Source organism: Crocodylus porosus, unplaced genomic scaffold (genome assembly GCF_001723895.1).
Source record: "Crocodylus porosus isolate Cpor-Errol unplaced genomic scaffold, CroPor_comp1, whole genome shotgun sequence".
NCBI classification, from domain to species: domain Eukaryota; kingdom Metazoa; phylum Chordata; order Crocodylia; family Crocodylidae; genus Crocodylus; species Crocodylus porosus.
The window spans coordinates 75,979,613-75,997,730 of record NW_017728931.1 but is presented as its reverse complement, the minus strand read 5'-3'; the positions used below and the strand labels follow the sequence as shown (position 1 = coordinate 75,997,730).

At 41.4% G+C, this 18,118-nt stretch overlaps 1 protein-coding gene across 1 annotated transcript in view; it reads right to left on the bottom strand.

Annotated features, from left to right (window-relative positions):
• The window catches only part of KCNC2 (potassium voltage-gated channel subfamily C member 2), a 176,947-nt gene that overhangs the window by 158,025 nt on the left and 804 nt on the right, over nt 1-18,118 (bottom strand). Inside the window, 1 exon segment of the mRNA XM_019543202.1 lies at nt 17,706-18,118. This exon segment is cut by the window's right edge and continues 104 nt beyond it. Within this exon segment, the coding sequence (XP_019398747.1) occupies nt 17,706-18,118 (413 nt within the window).

Here is an 18,118-nt window from a genome sequence, read left to right as displayed (position 1 = left end):
TTGTCCTGCAGCTATGCATTGGCCACTGACACATCCCCAGAGTAGAGGGCAGCCCCTCTGGGGCAATCAGCAGTGAGGGGTGAAGCTGCTGGACCCCTCAGCCAATCAGCAGCAAGGGGAAGGGCCACCACCTCTCTCCCTGGTTGGGTCTGAAGCCCTCTTCTCCTGGCTGTACACTGCCCTCTCTCTAGTCACAGCCAATAGAATCATGAGGACAAATGATTGGTATGCATTTCCACCAATGAACTGAAAAACAGGACTTTTTTTCTGTCCATTCATTCCTCATTTAGAAGCAACAGGTATCAAAAGGTTTAAACACAGGATGGGTCCAGTATAAAACAGGACCAATGGCCACCTTGCACAACAGTCACTGCCCCCAGGCCCCACCCCCTGCTCTCCAGCAAAGGAAACTCTGGCTTCATCTGCCCCTGCAGCCAGGAGCTCTCTTTCCCTGCCAGCTCCCACCCAAGTTTTGCAAGGGAGGGCTCAGCTGGCTAGCACCCTGCAGGCACTGAGCTGGGAAGAAGGGGGTGGAGACAGATTACCCAGCCTGCCCACCCACCTCCAGACGCTGCTTAGCAGGAACCCACCTGGGCATTGTGGCAACAGCCTATTTTTACATCCCCTTTCTATAAAATCCAACTTTAACAATGGAAATATTTGTTATCTGTCCATAATAAAACTCAAATCCTGCCAAGCCTAAGCACAGTGCACTTAAATAAAGCTCCAGATTGTTACAGTCCAAACTGAGTCCCTTTATTATTACAATGAACCCTGCATGTGAAACATTCATCTTGGACAATTTCTTATCTGTGCCTTTTTCAAGAGAAGTCAAATAGAACACATGCATTTGTTTCAACTCATAACCACCGATACAGATGCCTCTGCCATATGCACCTTATGGCAAAGTAGCTGAAACATAACTTTAAGAGACAAACTGCAAATCAAATAGAGAGCATTAAAATACATATCTTTTGTATACGTTAGGTGGCCCTGATACCATTGCCTTTTAATATGACTTCCTGACACTCTTCATTTTAAGCCCATTTTCAGTTGCTTCTAAATACCAGAATGTAACTGAGCTGAAATCTTACATCCCAAGTATTTTTAGAAACACTTCAGCCATTCATGAGTGAAGCTAAAATATTATGCGATTTTACCCATGCTAAAAATTCTGCTGAACTTCTCCCTGCACCTCTCCCCGGCTTTTGGCCAGCGACTTAATATTTTTCAGTGGACATATTTTTTTCCATCCTCTTAAAAATGTGGCCAAACCATAAATCACCAAAATTTGGCCAAGCTTTAAGCCGTTAAAGCTTTGAAAGACTGCAATTTACACTCACTTAATAGAGATTTGCTAGAGTTTTTCCAGCTGGATTCCCTGCAAATGTTGCCCACATCAGGCCTGGTCTAGTAGACGGCTGAGCAAAGCTGCCTCAGCAAATGCAGCTTTGGGTTTCTGTGTCTAGGTCCAAGAGCAGGAAGCCCGTTCTTCAGCATTCTCCTCTTCATGAACGCTACTAACGTCTGAGACCTCTGCCATCCTCCATCTTCCTTTGAAGCGCTGGGATTTTGGCCAGCGCTAAGGTGGGGGAAGCTGCTTTACTGAAATTCACTGATGCTCCTTTCAGTACCTAGAAAATCCAAGAATTCCCATCTCAAAAGTGTTGTTGTTCTGCTCAGGATCATAACCAATCACTAATTTGGGGCCAGGAGAGAATTCTTCCCTAGGTTAGGTGGCACAGACTGTATTGTGATATGAGGCACAGTCCTTTTAGTTTCCTTTGATCGTATATTAACTACTGAAGTGGCAGTACACTGGCAGTGTCCTCCTCTCTCCAGCTTTTACCTGTGGCACATTATATGGTGTCTTTAGTATTTCAGATATTGTGCATCATCATCATCATGAATCCGTGTTTGAAGTGGCAATTTTGCAGATACTTCTAACTAAGAGCAGCCTGCAAACACAGGAAACTGGACACAAAGGACTAGAATTGGCCCAGGAGGCCTCTCTTCTGAGAGCCTGGAGGAAGAACCTACCTGATTTAGGATATATCTATCCATTCTGGGTAGTCTCTAAGGTGCAAATCTACCCTGCCTTCTACTTGATTGAAAAAGAGCCAACGTTCCTCAAGTTTGGAGGAGAAAGCTACCTAATTCAGAAGCAGAGGAGACAAAAGTCAAACATAGCGGGAAGCAGACTTGAAACTGAAGCTGGGAGACAGGGAGAAGAAAAAATGGACTGGAGTCTGGTGGGAGGCAGAAGAAAGAAGAAAACTTAGATTAGTCGAGCAAGAAGTCTGTAACTGGGTGACAGACGAGAACAGAGACTGCGGCTGGGAGAAAGCAAGCCAGTGGCACCGGAAGAAACTGAAGCTTTTTATTCTTTTGGTGATTCTTTCCCCAAAAACTTAAGCATGCATGCGTGCACACACACACAGTTCACAAAAGTGAAGCAATCAAAGTTGGAAAACTTTATAACATATCACAAAAGGGAAAAAGCATACTATAGTCTTTATGTATATGAACATATACATCCAATTTTTCCACACTGCTTGACTCATACAGCGTATGGGATTTATGGTATTTACTTAATTAGCAGACTTAAATATTTTCTTTTTCTACATTGTTCAGTATGTGACCCTATTCTTTAGTTTTGGCATAATACTCAAAGCCTGCTCTGACGAAAGATACTGATTCTTTCATTAGCATAGTGATAAGTACCATAAAAATCCAAAATGCTTCACAAACACTTGGACACCTCCATTTATCTTCACACTACTGTGAGGAATTACCCCCATTTTACAGAGGGAGAATGGAGACATGGAGAGATTAAGGTAAAAATAATTCACTAATTTGGGTTCTAAATTGGAGACACCTAGCACCCAATTTTTTCTTTTTTAAGTATTGGGCATCATACAGCTCTTTATGTATTCAAAAAAAAGTTTCCACATACACATGTCAGAATTCAAAACTTCTATGAATCAGACCCCTTGGGTCTCAAGTCTTCTATTCACAAAGTCAGGAACACAAAAATTTGTAGTCCTCTGTAAAAGCACGTGGTTTAAATTACTTGCCTAGCATTGGACAGAAATTCTGTGGCATTGACAGAAATACAATCCAATTCTTTAGAGCAGCATTCAGTTGCCTTAACCTTAAAAACAACCCTTTTTCCTGTAATTCCCTACTGTGCTCACTACATATCTTCTGCAACAAATAAATATTAATTTGCTGGACACAACCCCAATTTATATCTTAGGGCTGGTTCACCTTGTAATTGCATGAAGCATGGGTTTCGTAAAAAAAAAAAATAATAATAATAATAATAATAATAATAATACAATTGCAATTAAAGCCCAACTACACAAAAACATACTGAGTGTGCTCACATAACTTTAACTGTCACATTTCCTTAATGTTTGAATGCTTGACTTCAGAAATTCAATAATGCTTTTCTAATAAAGCAGGGATATAGACTTCAGGGCACATAAGTATATCACACCCAGCCTCTCTGGAGGCTGCTGAAAAGCCTCTCCTAAAGTGCAAAGCATCTCCTTGAGACTAGAGACAGACATTCAGAAAGTCTGGATTGACTCAATATTTGCAGGTTAGTCTAACCTGCCTCGGTTCAGCCAGTTTGCAGCTGCACAGCCATTCTCTCTAGACAGAGAGAAAGCAGACACGTGCCTGGAGTGGCTCAGGCTAGAAGCCGGGAGGTGCTAAAGCAGCCCTCCCCTCCCTTCCATAGTACTGAACTGAGGAGGAGGGGTGGACACAAGCTTCAGCACAACACTGATTAGGGAGGGGTTTAAACCCCCAACCTGCCTGCAGCTTCCCAGGCTTTTAGAGAAAAGCCCACCCTTTTACCTAAATGTTGCCAGACCCAAGCATCCAGCTAGCACTCTGAAGCAAAATTCGGTGTGCAGTACATGAATCTGTTGATGATATTTAGTTTTTCAATCTCCTTCTCCCTGCTTCTTCACACTGTCTGCAAACCTGACAGGCATGGGAGCCAGCAGGAAGCTGATAACAGTGTTTATCAGACCATCAGCAAAACAAAAGTCTCTCTCATTAGTTTGAGCTCTTCTTAAACAGCTTTTTCCAAGGAAGAAATGGAGGGACATTACCAGCTGCCCTGTTGATTAGCTCCAAAAAACCCTAAGTAGACACTGTTCTGTCTGCCTGTCCCAGTGAAATTTGAAACATACCTCACAACATTAGCTAGCATACTACATGCCTAGGGTCCATGGGGCTGGAATTCGCACTGTGGGACACAGGAGGCAGGGAGGAATCCCTGCTTGAGCAGCAAGTGGCAAAGGGGAAGCAAGGCAGACCTGCTATGCCTGCAGTCTCCACTGAAGCACTGGCTAGGGAGTAGAGGGGCAAAGCCAGCCTTGTTTTCTGGAGCAGATAGCCCAGCTCAGAGCTGCAAAGCATCTGGGATACTGGGGAATTCTGGTTTAACATAAACCAGGAAGGAGTCTGGGACAGACATTGCATAAACTGGTTTGACCCAAATCAGTTAAGTCTGATACTACATTCAACCAGGTTTAACTCAAACCAGTTTCAGCCATTTTGAAGCTGGTTTATATGCATTGCACTTTTGTTCTGTTGTAGACACTAGACACTTAAAAAACAAAACAAAACAAACAAACAAAAAAACACACACAACAAAAAAAAAAAAACCAAGCAAGTGAGGGAGGCCCAAATAAAAGGTATAAGGACAGGTTGAATACAACTCAAAGCAATGCAACATGTTCTGTTTAGTCTGAGCATCACTGATAAAAGGTTGCCTAATATAATACAAAATATCTCAGTGTTACTTGTTTTTACAATTTGAGAACTTAGTTCTATTTCGATGAGCTAAAATGACTAAATCACACTTCTCTTTTCATTCTAAATCAGTGGGTTCCACCTACAGTGCACATGCCAGATCCAGCCCCTGAAGTGAACTGTTTTGGCCTGCATCCTGGGGGGGGGGGGATCAGTGGCAAGCAACTCATCCAAGCTCTGCCCTTTTTTGCTTATCTTCTCCACTGCCCTCTCTGCTATTTTCCCACCTCCTCCCCTGTGATTGATGAAACTTACTATAAGTAAGCTCTCTCCTTTCCCCTCTGACACTGGCAGCCACCTCCCCCTCACCAAATCCGTGGAGGGGAGTGATGGCCTGCAGAGCCCCTGGCCCACCACTCAATTCTAAAGCACTCTCATCCAGTTTCTATCATTGTTCCACAATTTCCCTTCCCTACATTTGTTCTGCCACCTACACGTCAGCTTACATATGCAATGACTAGCCAAGGAGACCCTGTAGCTGCAATGCATCAAACCTGATTTGTTGAGATTTCATGGGTCATTGCCACCTTAGCCTCATTTGCCTTTGCCCGAAATAAATGCTAAACAACACTACCACTTCATGCAAGCAGGACAGATATATGGCGACCTTAGCAGCTGGTATAAAAGTAGCTCTTTGTCCTGCTGCCAAAAAGGCCAATATAAACTGAGAGGATATACAACATTTTCCCAAAGCACAATCACCATAAAAATCTACTGAACCAGGAATGAAGAGATCCAGTGTTTATACAATATTTCATCTGATATAAAACATTAGTTATGCAGCCAAACTTGCTGGGAATAATGGACTATATTTGAATACCTAGGATGAAACCCTACCTTCAAACGAACTCAGAAGTTCACCCAAAAATCCTTTGACACCTAACTGCTATATATGCTCTTCATTTAAAACAAATCTGAAAACATGAAATGTAAGGGAGGAGAGTATCAAGCTTCCCACTTAAATACGTTACTCAGGCCCAGTCCAGGAGCACACTTAAACATATAAATAATGCCAGGCAAATCAGAGATTTATCATTAGAGATCTACCAAATTCATGATTTTGCAATTTTGACAGAAACTGCAAATTTGGAAGCGCCCCCATGAAAAAGCCCAGTCCTTGTGAAAAAGTACTGGGACCACAAAGAAGTGAGAAAACAGTCAGCAAGTGGAAGGGGAGGGGGGAGAAAAAAAGGGAGCTGCCCTGGGTTACCTAAAGCAGGAGGAGGGGAGGGAGATGTTCACAGAGGGATACAGCAGGCCGCCCCCATGCCTCTGTTTGGCCAAGGGGCCCCAGAAGTCCTACCCCTTCCTGAAGAAGGGGGCCATCTATCCATCTCTGGGAAGGAGAAGGACTTATGGGTCCACTGGCCAGAGGCGTGGGGGCACCTGGTGCAACCCATTAAAACATGGCAACTAGTGCTGTGCCAAGACTGAAATCCAGAGACAACTGCCACAAATTAGGCAGGTCCCTACTTAATCATTCATTTAAAATTGTGCATGCATACAAATAAGGTTGCACCTACAACTGTCTTAGAAATCTGTTGTACTTTTTCATCCAAATTCCAAGGTAAGTGGGCAACCTCTTCCTACAACTTAAAGCACCAGTAGCATAACTAGAGCAAGACTACTGGGGCAACTGCCCCAGGTGCCAACTTGCCCAGGGGGGTGGACGGGGCCACAGAGGAGAGGGAGAAAAGCAGTGCCAAAAAAAGAGCTGCCACTGGCAGTTATTTCATTGCACCTACAGCATGGTAGAAACTGGAAGTTGCTGCTCCCCCTGTGACTCAGGCACCTGGTCAAGTTGCTACACCACTGTGAAATACTGGAAAAATCCCACTCCAAAATGTGAATGGAAGATCAATGATAAAAGAAAAATAAAACCAAACAAACAAATCTACCTTTCTCTTTCCACAAGTTTAGGAAGAAAACAGTTGAAATATTAGAAAAATCTACTGTAGGGAACAATCCCACTCTAGTAGTGAAACTGGCAAGATGATCTCATATATCTTTTTCCAATCTCCTAACTCTCACAATTCTCAAAAAACTTCAAATGCCTCTGCTTCCAGCAGCTAGAAAAATCATTGCTAATCTGATTAAAATATAACTAAGTGTGAATGATTTTTAGAAAACAACCCTTTCCTGAAAAAAAAAGTCTTTAATATTATTCCATAAGTCAACTTATTTATAAATCTAAAATGTTAAAAATGTGGAAAAACTTTTAACCTGCAAAATAGCAGAGGTTTAACAAAGTACACTGTATGTTTACTTAAAAATGACCTGTACATACTCCCTTAAGAATTTTCACTACTAATTCAAAACTAAAATTGTGATTAAGCAAGTTTTTATTGTGATATGCTTGATGTCATTTAAACTTACACTAGATAGAAAAGGAGATTAATATATTTCGCAGACATTTATATTCTGATAAATAAAAGTATAATTGGAAGAAATTAATCTTCCATCTATTTTAGATCAAAGGGTTTGGTGCCCTTTTGAGCATCCTCAATATCCTGTCTCAGTCTAACAGCCACTGATGAAGTCTCTGTTACATTATTAGTATCCCAGTCAACATTCCCCATCACTGTATTATATACACATCATATTAAGAGACTGTTTCTTTATCATCTTTTTTCCAGTACATTTAACTTCTACATCATATGCTCCCCAAAGTAATTCTCTACTGAACAATTCTCTCAGCAGTTCAATGAGATACCTCATTTCTTTTGCTTTAAAATCCTATACCATAGTCAAACTATTAGCCTCAGAGTATTCTAGTACTACTATTCAGAACAAGCATCCTAGCTGAATGGAAACGGTTTCTGTAGTAAAACAATTAGAATAAGGACTAAGAGCAATAGTTTATATAGTTGGTATGTGGTACCCAATCATACTAACACAGTTCTAAAAGAGTAACAATGAGAGATGCTTCAGCAAGTTGTTCAAAAAAGCAGCATATTAAAAAAGTATATTGTTCAGCATTCCATAGACTAATGTAATGAAAAAGGCATACAACTCGAACTAAATTAACCAATTATAAAGAAAAAAAAGTATATTGTGTAAAACACAGCATGTACATTATTAATAAATATTGTCACATTATCATTTGGTCTGCAGCATTCAACACCATGGTAAGAGTCACTGTTCTCATCCAATTACAACACTTTTCCCCAGAGCATATCAATGAACTATTAAATACAATTCATCCACCAGCACAAAAGCACTTGTATTAATCATGCTATCCTTTAAAATGATGTCAGTCTTGCTCTATTAAACTTAAACAGAAAGAGGCTCAAGTGATCTTAAAGTCAGTGACTAGCTACCAGTTGCTGAAATCATCTCTTACAAGTTAAGCAACAATTTTTTTTTTGCAGGTGGGTAGAAGAATATCAATCTTTGTTTAAAGAAATTACAATTTTACCATACCCATACATACACACACACACACGTAGGTACCTATCCAAGTCTACACAACCTGCAGAAAAAAGCAAAAAAACTACCTCTGTCAGAGAACAAGTTTTCAAAATAATTTTTAAGAAGCCTAAAAAATAAGGAAATATCCCAATGTTAACTCTCAGAAGCAGAGCAGTGTATATATAACATGCTATTGAACTGGAATCCCTGATGACTGTGGAAGACTGCCTCTGTGATAAGAACAGACACTGAATTAACCTGCTGACATGAAGACCAAATGCACAGAGACATTCCAAAGCATTCAGAAAATGTAAAAGCAGGGAGAAAAACATGCCATCATGGCATATACCTGAATAATTTGGTAATCTTGTATAATGTTATTATTTTGGTCAAAGGTTCTCCAGAACAAGATGCAAATAAATAGCAGAAACTCTACTTCCGTTGCTTCAGAACTCTAATGGAAGGAAATTAAGTACAGTGTTATCCTTTCAGAATCATTTTAGTTGCCAATTACCAGTTAATTTTAATGAAAAATTACAAGAAATACAAGCAACTCCAAGTGTCTCTGGTATGAGTATTTGACATTATTATGCAACTTCAGTAACCTTTCATGGTCGTAAAGTAAATAAACCAAGTCACCATTGTACTTGAATGTTCATCTTGCTGAAAAATCTGTGCAATGAAAATGTATTTTTATTTGTAAGTTAACAAGTTTGTACATATTTCCAGAGTTTTACCAGTATATTTTTTCCATTGCTTTAAGTTATATTTGCTCCATAAAAAGATATGATGATGCAGCCCTTACTGGGGTCAAACTCTTTTTGAAGCCAATAGCTGTTCCACATGAAAAAGGAATCACTTATGCTGGAGCTGTAAAAGATGTTAACAAAACTAGTCAACATGGATTTTAAAACATGGTTTTGCCCCTTTTTGTACCTTTGGGGTCATGGTTTCATCGAGGGGGACTTAAGGAAATAGCCAGTACCAGAGTTCATATACTGATATACTAATTAGATATTCAATGAAAGGTTATTCTGTATAGCTGCACAAGAGCTTCTTTGTTACCTGTTAAAAGTACACAATCAAAACATCCTTGTATGCATATAAATAAGTTCCTGTCAGAAACAAGATATGAAAAGGAGATAAGTAAAGGGGACAGGAGAGGTAACTGCACTATCTGCTAAAAATAGTGAGTTCATCCCATCCTCTGCCTCAAGACACCTTGCGCTCCTCCCTGGCTCCTTCTCAACCCTCACTGATAAAGAGAGGAGTCCAAAGTGGAAACAGTAAGGGCATCTCACTAATGGGTGGAGCAGCAATGACATTTGACAGTAGGAAAAAAAAAACCAGGTATGCCTCTTCTCTAAAATGTCTGTGCAGCACTTTGAATTTATAAAGCGCTATATAACTTTTAACCATCAAAAGAAAAAAAAAAAAAATCTTCCCTCTTTCCTACTCTCACTCCCTCCCAGCTTGGGAAAGAAGTAACAGGGAGAAATCCATAGACAACTGTAACTGGAGGAGGGAAGAGAAAAAAAGATGGTATACAAAAATCTGTTTTAAAATATCTTAAGGTCTTTTCGAATGTATGAAACTTCATCTAGGATTTCAGAACAATTTGCCCCTTGCTTTTTTTTTTAAATGGATCAATACTAATAGAAACTGGAACGCATCTTTACTCAGCGTTCCTCACCCTGCAGTAAGACGCTTGTCTGAGGCAACTAAAGGACTTAAACAGTTTTCAAATACATTCTTTCTTTTGCCCTGTTGTCTTCTAGTGGTTGAATCCTATGACCATGCATTGAAGCACACTGTGCCAACACTTAACTTTTATATCCATGACAGAACTGATGAGTTCTTCCTCCTAATTTAATCTTCTTCAGCTACTTGATTAGAATGAGTCCTCTTCCCCACAGTAGCTTTTAAAAAACTTTAAAAATGACAGCCAACGAAATATGAGATGGTCCTTTCTGTTTTAACTTTAATAGAAGAAAAGGAAGTTGTCCAACAGACTTCCCAAGTGAAAAAAAATCTCATATTTGATTATCGTCAGCCACATATAGCAGTGCATGTATTTTAGACTAACTTCTGCTTCCACTTACACCAGTGCAAATTCAGAATAAAATGACTATAATGGATCCACAGGAATTATTCCAGAATTGAGAACTGAATTATGTCATATATTCTTCAAAAAACAAAGGATGAACAAACCACAAGAGTCCACTAGGCTAGAGCACCATATTTGATAGGTAATGGCGTGCAAGCTGTTACTTGCAGGAGCACATCCAGAAAAGTGCTCATGAGCAATATGCAGCACCACAAACCCATCTGCGATGCCACATGCAGATATTCCCTACACTGCTGATTTGCAATGCGGGGATGAGAGGGGGTGATACTGGGAAATCCCAGTGTCAAAAAACCCTGTGCCTAAAAAAAGTGAGGCAACACACATGGCAGCAGCATGTGCTGCCCAAAACCAGAGCCTGGCTGGCCAGAGCCACACTGCAGCTGACTGTCAGGCTCACTGCTGCAGGTTTGCCGCAGTAGCAGTTCCTGGAGGGCCCCAGGACCACTGGTAAGGTGCTGGCCCCAGCCTCCTCTACCCTACTCGGGGCAACATGCTATGCATCAGGGGATTCTCCAGGGAGAAGCAGCAGCAGCTCGTATTGTGCCACTGCTGTTTGTGCCTGGGGAAAACACACATTCCCACTTGTAGGGATGTGCCCCACATAACTATTACCACCTTTGACTCCCTAGCCGGAAAGATCAGGTGCCTGCTTACAGCTGACTCGGCCAACAGCACCTTTCAGCATGAATCTAGAACAGTGCTTGAACATGTGCCTTACAGGCCACAGCAAAACAACTTCACCAATCTGCTAGCCTCCAGCTCTGGAACAGCAGCACAAATCATCTCTGTGGCATCTGTGTCAGAGCCATGGCAAAATGTTTTTCTGAGATTAATAAGTGGCAGAGAGAAGGCTGTTTTCAATGGGAAAAGAAAGCCAGGAGCTGGCTTGTTTCCATGGAAACAGTAGCAGCAGCAAGCAGAACAGCTGTAGAGAAACAGGCAGAAGTTAGGGAGGCAGAAATCTTTCTTATTTTACCTTGTTGACATGTCAGTAGAGCAGATACCATCTACACTCAAGGTAAGCCAAATAGTTTTTGTTGAACAGGTGATTTATTAAGTAACACTGATCAATTAAGCCTTCTAGCAGCCAGCACTCCCAAAGACAACTGCTAAGAACTCATCCACAATATGATTTAGTCCATCTGCAGCTATATAAAGATATGGAATGGATACCCATCTCTGTAGTACTGCCACATCATTTCTTCTCATAAAGTACAATTCCTACTGTTGCTTTAAAAGCATCAACCATCCCTAAATATTTCAACCAGACTAAATATTTCAAACAGAATAACTGGTTCTAATTAATTTAACCTAACATATTGTTTCCCATTTTAAAATAACCCCAAAACCTACCACTTTTCTTACCAAGATATTAAAAGGAACTCCCTTTCAGTTTCTTAAGATCCACTACTATTTCTTTAGAACACTTCTGTAATAATTTCCAGACAGAAGGGGACAATACGACTGAGCAGCCCTTGGAAAGTATTTTCAGATGCTACATCTGCTTCTGTTGCAGGAGAAGAAATGAACAGTAATGACTTGCACTTGAGATTTGAAAGGGTTTTCCTCTTTCCTTTTTAAGAAAGTGCATAAGCCCTCATCTTTTACCATTACTTTGCAAGCAAGTATTCTTGCAAAATCTTTTTTTAAACCTGTCATATTTCCTCTGTTCTCTCACCATGTCCCAGTCAGACTATCCCAGCAGTGTTGCTTCCAGAACTAACATTTTAAAAGCCTCATGCATTATTAACCAGTCAATTCCTAGGGCATACAGTCACCTTATTATGGGACACAATTTAGAAACCAAAATTAGATTAATCCATAAATTAAAGAGTTCCGATGATGCTTTAATAATACAGTATCCAGTTTACTTTAGTGTCACTGGCTTCAGCATTCTGAAGGTGGTCTATAAAGCCACACTTTTTCCCTCTCTCACCTTGCTAAACATAACTGGATTCACATCTTCAGCACACAATCCTCAAGATCAGCTTAAGGATTTTGGAGAAGTGTATTCAACCAAGTCTTTGAAAAAGACAGATTTAGTATTTTAAAAAGTACAATCTTCATGATTCCCACCCACTTCAGACAGCTCCTGTGCAGTTGTTTGTGCGGAAACACAGCAAGAATTCCAATGTTTGCAAAAATATTTTGTGAAGGACAGGTACGCAGGTGAATCCAAAGCCAAGACAGCAAAGTGCTTAGAGCTTTTACGTACATAGGTCTGATGTTAGCACTTAACAAAAAATGACCAATAAGTTATTATAAACTGGTCCCTTGTAAGTCAGGTGAATGTTAGCTCCCCAACCTGTAACACAGCAATAATGGCTAAGAACAGACAATCAAAAAGCCTGAGGCTAAATTGATTCAGTCTCTGCAGGTTAGTCTAAGATGCAAAGATTGAACCAATAAGCAAATGAACAGACATTCTCTTCTGATTCAGGAAATGCAGCCACATGCCCACACATAGCCAGCATGGGCCGTGTGTTCATATCCTCTTCCTGCTGCCCCCAAGGTCTCTGGGATTTGCAATCCAGAGTCACAACAGCCAGACTCTGCAAGGTTGCTCATCACTTCCTCTTCCTACTTCCAGGTGCTTCTGGGATTTGAGTCTGCAGTGACATCCAGCACTAAGTAAGGAGGGTAAGGCAGCTCCATGGTTGGGGGAAGGGAAGTGTAGCCCCTGCCGCTGACCCCAGACAGGGTTTGCCTGGAGGGAGCGAGGGTGGGAAAATGAGCCTGCCAGTGAGGCAGTTCTCATTGCTCTGGCTAGGGAGCAGAGGGACAGGGCCAGCCCTGCTCTCTGGAGCAAACAGCCCAGGGCTGCAAAATGCTGGGGAACTCTGATTTATTTTGAACCGGGAAGGGGTCTGGGACAGAAGTTTCATAAACCAGTTTGACCTAAATCAGTTGAGTCTGATAGTACATTCAACCAGGTTTATCTTAAACCAGTTTCAGCCATTTTGAAATTGGTTTGTATCCACTGAACTTCTGTTCTGTTACAGGTTTAAGCCAGTTTCTGATCACTTAAACTGGTTTACGTGTAACTTCTGTCCTAGCCAATATGGCAGAGGGGTTATGTGACTTGATTCTAACTACAGGGGGTTAGGGTTAAAACGCAAAGGGTTTTACATGCAGTACCTTGTTTAGCCTACTAGCCCATGCTAGTTTCACACTGCTCACCCACCTGACTTTGCAGCTACTGCCCCACAGCTGCAAATGGATTTATTAAGTTTCATCAGAAGTGAGGAGTATGAGCCCTGGGTGTTAATAAATATAAAGCTTTTTCTGAAAGGTTTTAGTAGGAACTAGGGATAACCCACTGCCTTGGGAGAGAATATCAATAACAAACATTAGTGAACTGTTTATACTTGATTATATTTGAAGCTGTCTTTCAGAAGGAAAAGGACAAGAACACTTCTTTTCAAATTTAAACATGAAATCTAGGACTAGACTTGGCATTTCTAGGTCCCTCTTGGAATTATATATGTCCCAATCAAAAACATTTATGAATCCCAAAGAACGGTTCTGTTTGTACCCCTTCAAAACAGAGCTTAATTATGACTCTCATATTTTCACTTCGTTATTTTTAGATTTATCTTTGCAATTTGCTGTTCTTGATTGCAATCAATACTTCCCATTTATATAGCAATTGCCCTCTAAGGATGCAAAAGCGATTCACAGACACTAAGCCTCAGAACACATTTATAATTTGAAATTAATACCTGTTTTACAGATGGGTAGACCAAGGCACAACAAAGAGCTCTGCTCACTTACCCAAAGCTTTCTCTTTTATGCCAGTACCCTAGCACATTTTTCTGTACAGGCATAACATTATTTTGCTAAATAATAATTTGTGAATGATTTCTCTACTACTTATGCCTGGAGCAAAAGAAGGCTGTTTTAGGATTACCGCGCTATTTAACTTCAGCAATTTCTATTCTATGAAATTTGACATTGCTAAAACAAGAACTGAACTATACCAGAAAGCAGCTATGGAACTTTTCCTAAATGCAGTTCTTAAAAAGTTATCCTTCACATGCAAAAGTTAAGAAATACAGTACAAATATGTGATATTTATGAAGTAGCAGGAAGAATACTGCTTATTTGTCTTTTCCTTTACTAATATAATGGGCTGGAGGGACGGAGGGAGTCAAGCATTAGGAGAGGGGGAAATTCTTACAGAATTTCAAACGGTATTTCAATGGTTTGTCATTCTTTGGCCACTCATTAGTTTATTAAACAGATAAATATCTGTAGCCATCTTTTATGAATAGAATTGAAGTTGAAGTTGAGGATTTTTTTGGAATCATGGAGAGAGACAAGTGCATCTTTTGCCAACTAGTTATTTTTACTATTTATATAATAACATTTGATGGCCTTGCTAGAATACTCCCCCTCTCTCCCCCCCCCCCCCCACAATAGATTACCATGGCAACTTTGAATTTCTATATTTGAATATTTGAATTTCTGTAAAACTTCTATTTTTAGAGATCACGGTTTGGGACAAAGAAATCACAAGTCATAAATATTAATTACTATCCTATTACTAAAATAATTAAAATCCACTTTGGATCATTGTTGGAGTTGATAGGTCAGAATGTGTTGAAAGTAAATTAGGCAGCAATCCTAAAAATGATGATTTTATATATATTAACATATATGTATTCTGGAAGCTTATCACTAAGCATAGTCTCTACAATCTAGCATAAGTGGCATGCCAAAAAATCTACATGGTGAGACCAAACAAAACCTTATCCCCAGTGACATCAGCAGGAGTTTTGCTATCCAATTCATTGGGACCAAGATTGTGTCCACTACATTTATAAATCTGTGCATCTTTTGATTTCACACACAGAATAAGTACAATTAAAATCAGAACAATCACAAAGTGATAATTTTGTTTTGAAAATACTGTCTGAATCAGCAACAATACATCAGTTCCAAAGTAAAGATGCCATCACTTAAAATATTATTAGATGTTCATTAGCACTTACAAATACACATCTATTTTCTGCTTTAAAAGTCACTGCCAATACGCAAAGTGAACCTCCCTATCAGAAAAATCACCATAAACAGCAGCAGACTTGAGGAAAAGCAAAACATTGAATTTAAATAGTGAGGTTATAGGTCTGAGTATGATCTTATTTCTGACTGTTTACAACAACAAATCCAGGTACAAAAAGATCCAAACTAGTTTTCAAAATCTACAGAAAAAATAAGTGCATTCGAATCTGCCACTATTGATTTGTTAGTAGTAACATAAATTTGTGTTCAATTTTAAAAATTCAAAATATCCACTAGTGTCAACCAAACCACCGATACGAAAATATTAAGTGTTCTGGTCAGGGCAGACACTTTAGAATTCAGTGCTTAAAGACACTACTGAGAAATCCAAGGTGGTCAAATACATACCTGAAGTAACCACCACGCTACAGGTTAATTACATGCATGTAATTAACAGGCTTGTATGTTTCACTGTTTTCTCCCATTTAACTTTTATTTCCTAGTCATCGATTCTTTGGCAAAGAATGCTGGGAAAAAACTCCACAAGATAAAACTACTAATTCAGTGCCGTCAGCACAATCACTAGGAAAATGCAGCTGACGAATATACTGAAAATATTTTGCAATGGAATTTGGAGGCAGGTTGATATTAGTCAGATATTTAGAATATGCCCTATTTTTAAACTGCAGCAGAGGTGTTAACAATGCACGTGTGTCTCATTAAACAGGAAAAAAATAGATTCTGAAAGTTTTTTGGCTTTTTTTAATTCTTAAAGATCTTCCGATTTTAGTATCATTTGAAGTCAGTTGCACAGGCAGAATAAATGAATTGCTGCAGTCTTGGACACCCTGGGGAGTACTAGCAATCAGCAAAGAAAAATAACTAAAAGGCCTCTGAGCAGCTGAGAGAGTTGTATCTCCTACTTCAGTCCTGTCCTTGCTAAGGACCTGATCGTACTCCATTCGAGTCCAGAAGAGTTTAGCAGTTAATTACAATGGGAGCTGGATCAGCCCTAAAGACATGATTCAGCAAACCTCCTACGCACCCCCTTAAATTTTATACAGGAGCAGTCTGATTGAAGTCAATTCCATTACTGAGATAGTAGAGTTCAACACAGGTGTGAGCATTCACAGGATTTGAACCTCTTAGAAGAAACCCTGTTCAGTACAGTGTGAGAGCAAGTTTCTGTTTACAAACATAAGCACACGTGTTAGTAGGATCCCTTCCTGTCCCAATGGTTACACCAGGGCTGCTGTCCTGCATGAGGGCTGTTGGCTTGTAGGCTTCTGTTTTTGTTGACTTACTTAGAATCAGAAAGAAGCAGAGCTGGAAGGGACCTCCAGAGATCATCTAGTCCAAGCCCCCTACACGAGGCAGGATCATCTGTATCCAAACTATCCATACAAACCATAATCTAAACTTAACCTTTAGACCTGGAGAAGCCTCCCTTTCTTTTTCTCCAAGCCTTGCCCCTGATGAGCTTCCAAGCGGAAAGTTTCAGAGACCTAATTAGGCCTAATGCCACATGTTGGAGGGGCCAAACCTCAGGATCACATTGACCAGCAGAAAGCATCTGGGGGCACCTTCAAACCTCCAGCCTGGGCACAGGCTACACATGTCAATGAAAACTAGCTGGAAACCCACTGTGATGTTATTACACAAGTTCCAGCACACTTTCCCAGCTGGCTGGACTTCTCTCAGGCATCACAGTTAGTCTGCACATGCAGCCAATCTAAATGGACTGCACAATTAAGCAGGTAATGGCATATCAGATGTAATGGGGAGGGGGAGCCTTAAAAAACTCCTCCTTAAATCAGAGGTGAGAGGAGGATTATCCTAAGAAACCAGGGACTAGAGCCAACTGGAGTGACTCCCACCCCCAGGGGAGAGTCACCTTCAGAAACCAATGGCTAGAGCCAACCAGGGTCACTCCCACAGGAGAGTCAGCCTCAGAAATCAGTGACTAAAGCCAACTGGGATCACCCCCTGCTGCCCCTTACCATAATGATACATCCTCCAGAGCTAGAGGACCCCCAAAAAGCAAAAGCCCAGGGAAGGGCAGAGGACAGCGGGCTGACTCCCGCTGTCTTCTGCCCTTCCCTGGGCTTTTACTTTTTTGTACTTACAGCTGACTCCCGCTGTCCTTGAAGCCACCTCCGCAGGGCCCTCCGGCAAGAACAGCCCATGACAGCTTCACCCATGAAGCATCCCCTCCAACAGCATAGGCGACATTCCTGCCCCCCAGACGCCCACCCTGAGGGGACGAGGGACCCAGCGGGCGCCCCGTTGAGCCCCGCTGCAGGGAGGGGAGCAGGCTAAGGACTCTTACCCTGGCAGCCCGGGAGGAGTAGGGGTCCTCAAAGAGTGCCCACATGCGGGGCTGCAGCCGCTTCCAGCGCCCGCCCTTGGCATCGGGGGCACCGGTGGCGGCAGCAGCAGTGGCAGCGCCCACGTCCTCGATGCCCAGGCGCTTGGCAGCCAGGTCATCGTCGCGGTCGGTGCCGTCAGGGGGCGGCTCGCCCGTGAGCAGGTCGGGGGCCTCGAAGATGTCGAGCGCCTCCTCGGCGTCGCGGTGCTGGCGGTAGGTCATCCAGCAGCAGGGCTCCACGTCCGTCTCATCGATGCCCCAGAAGGCCAGCTCCTCCTCGAAGAGCGGCCCGCACACGTCGGCCGGGCAGTGCAGCTTGCCCGTGCGGTAGTAGTTGAGCACGTAGGCGAAGACGCCCGGGTGCCGGTCGAAGA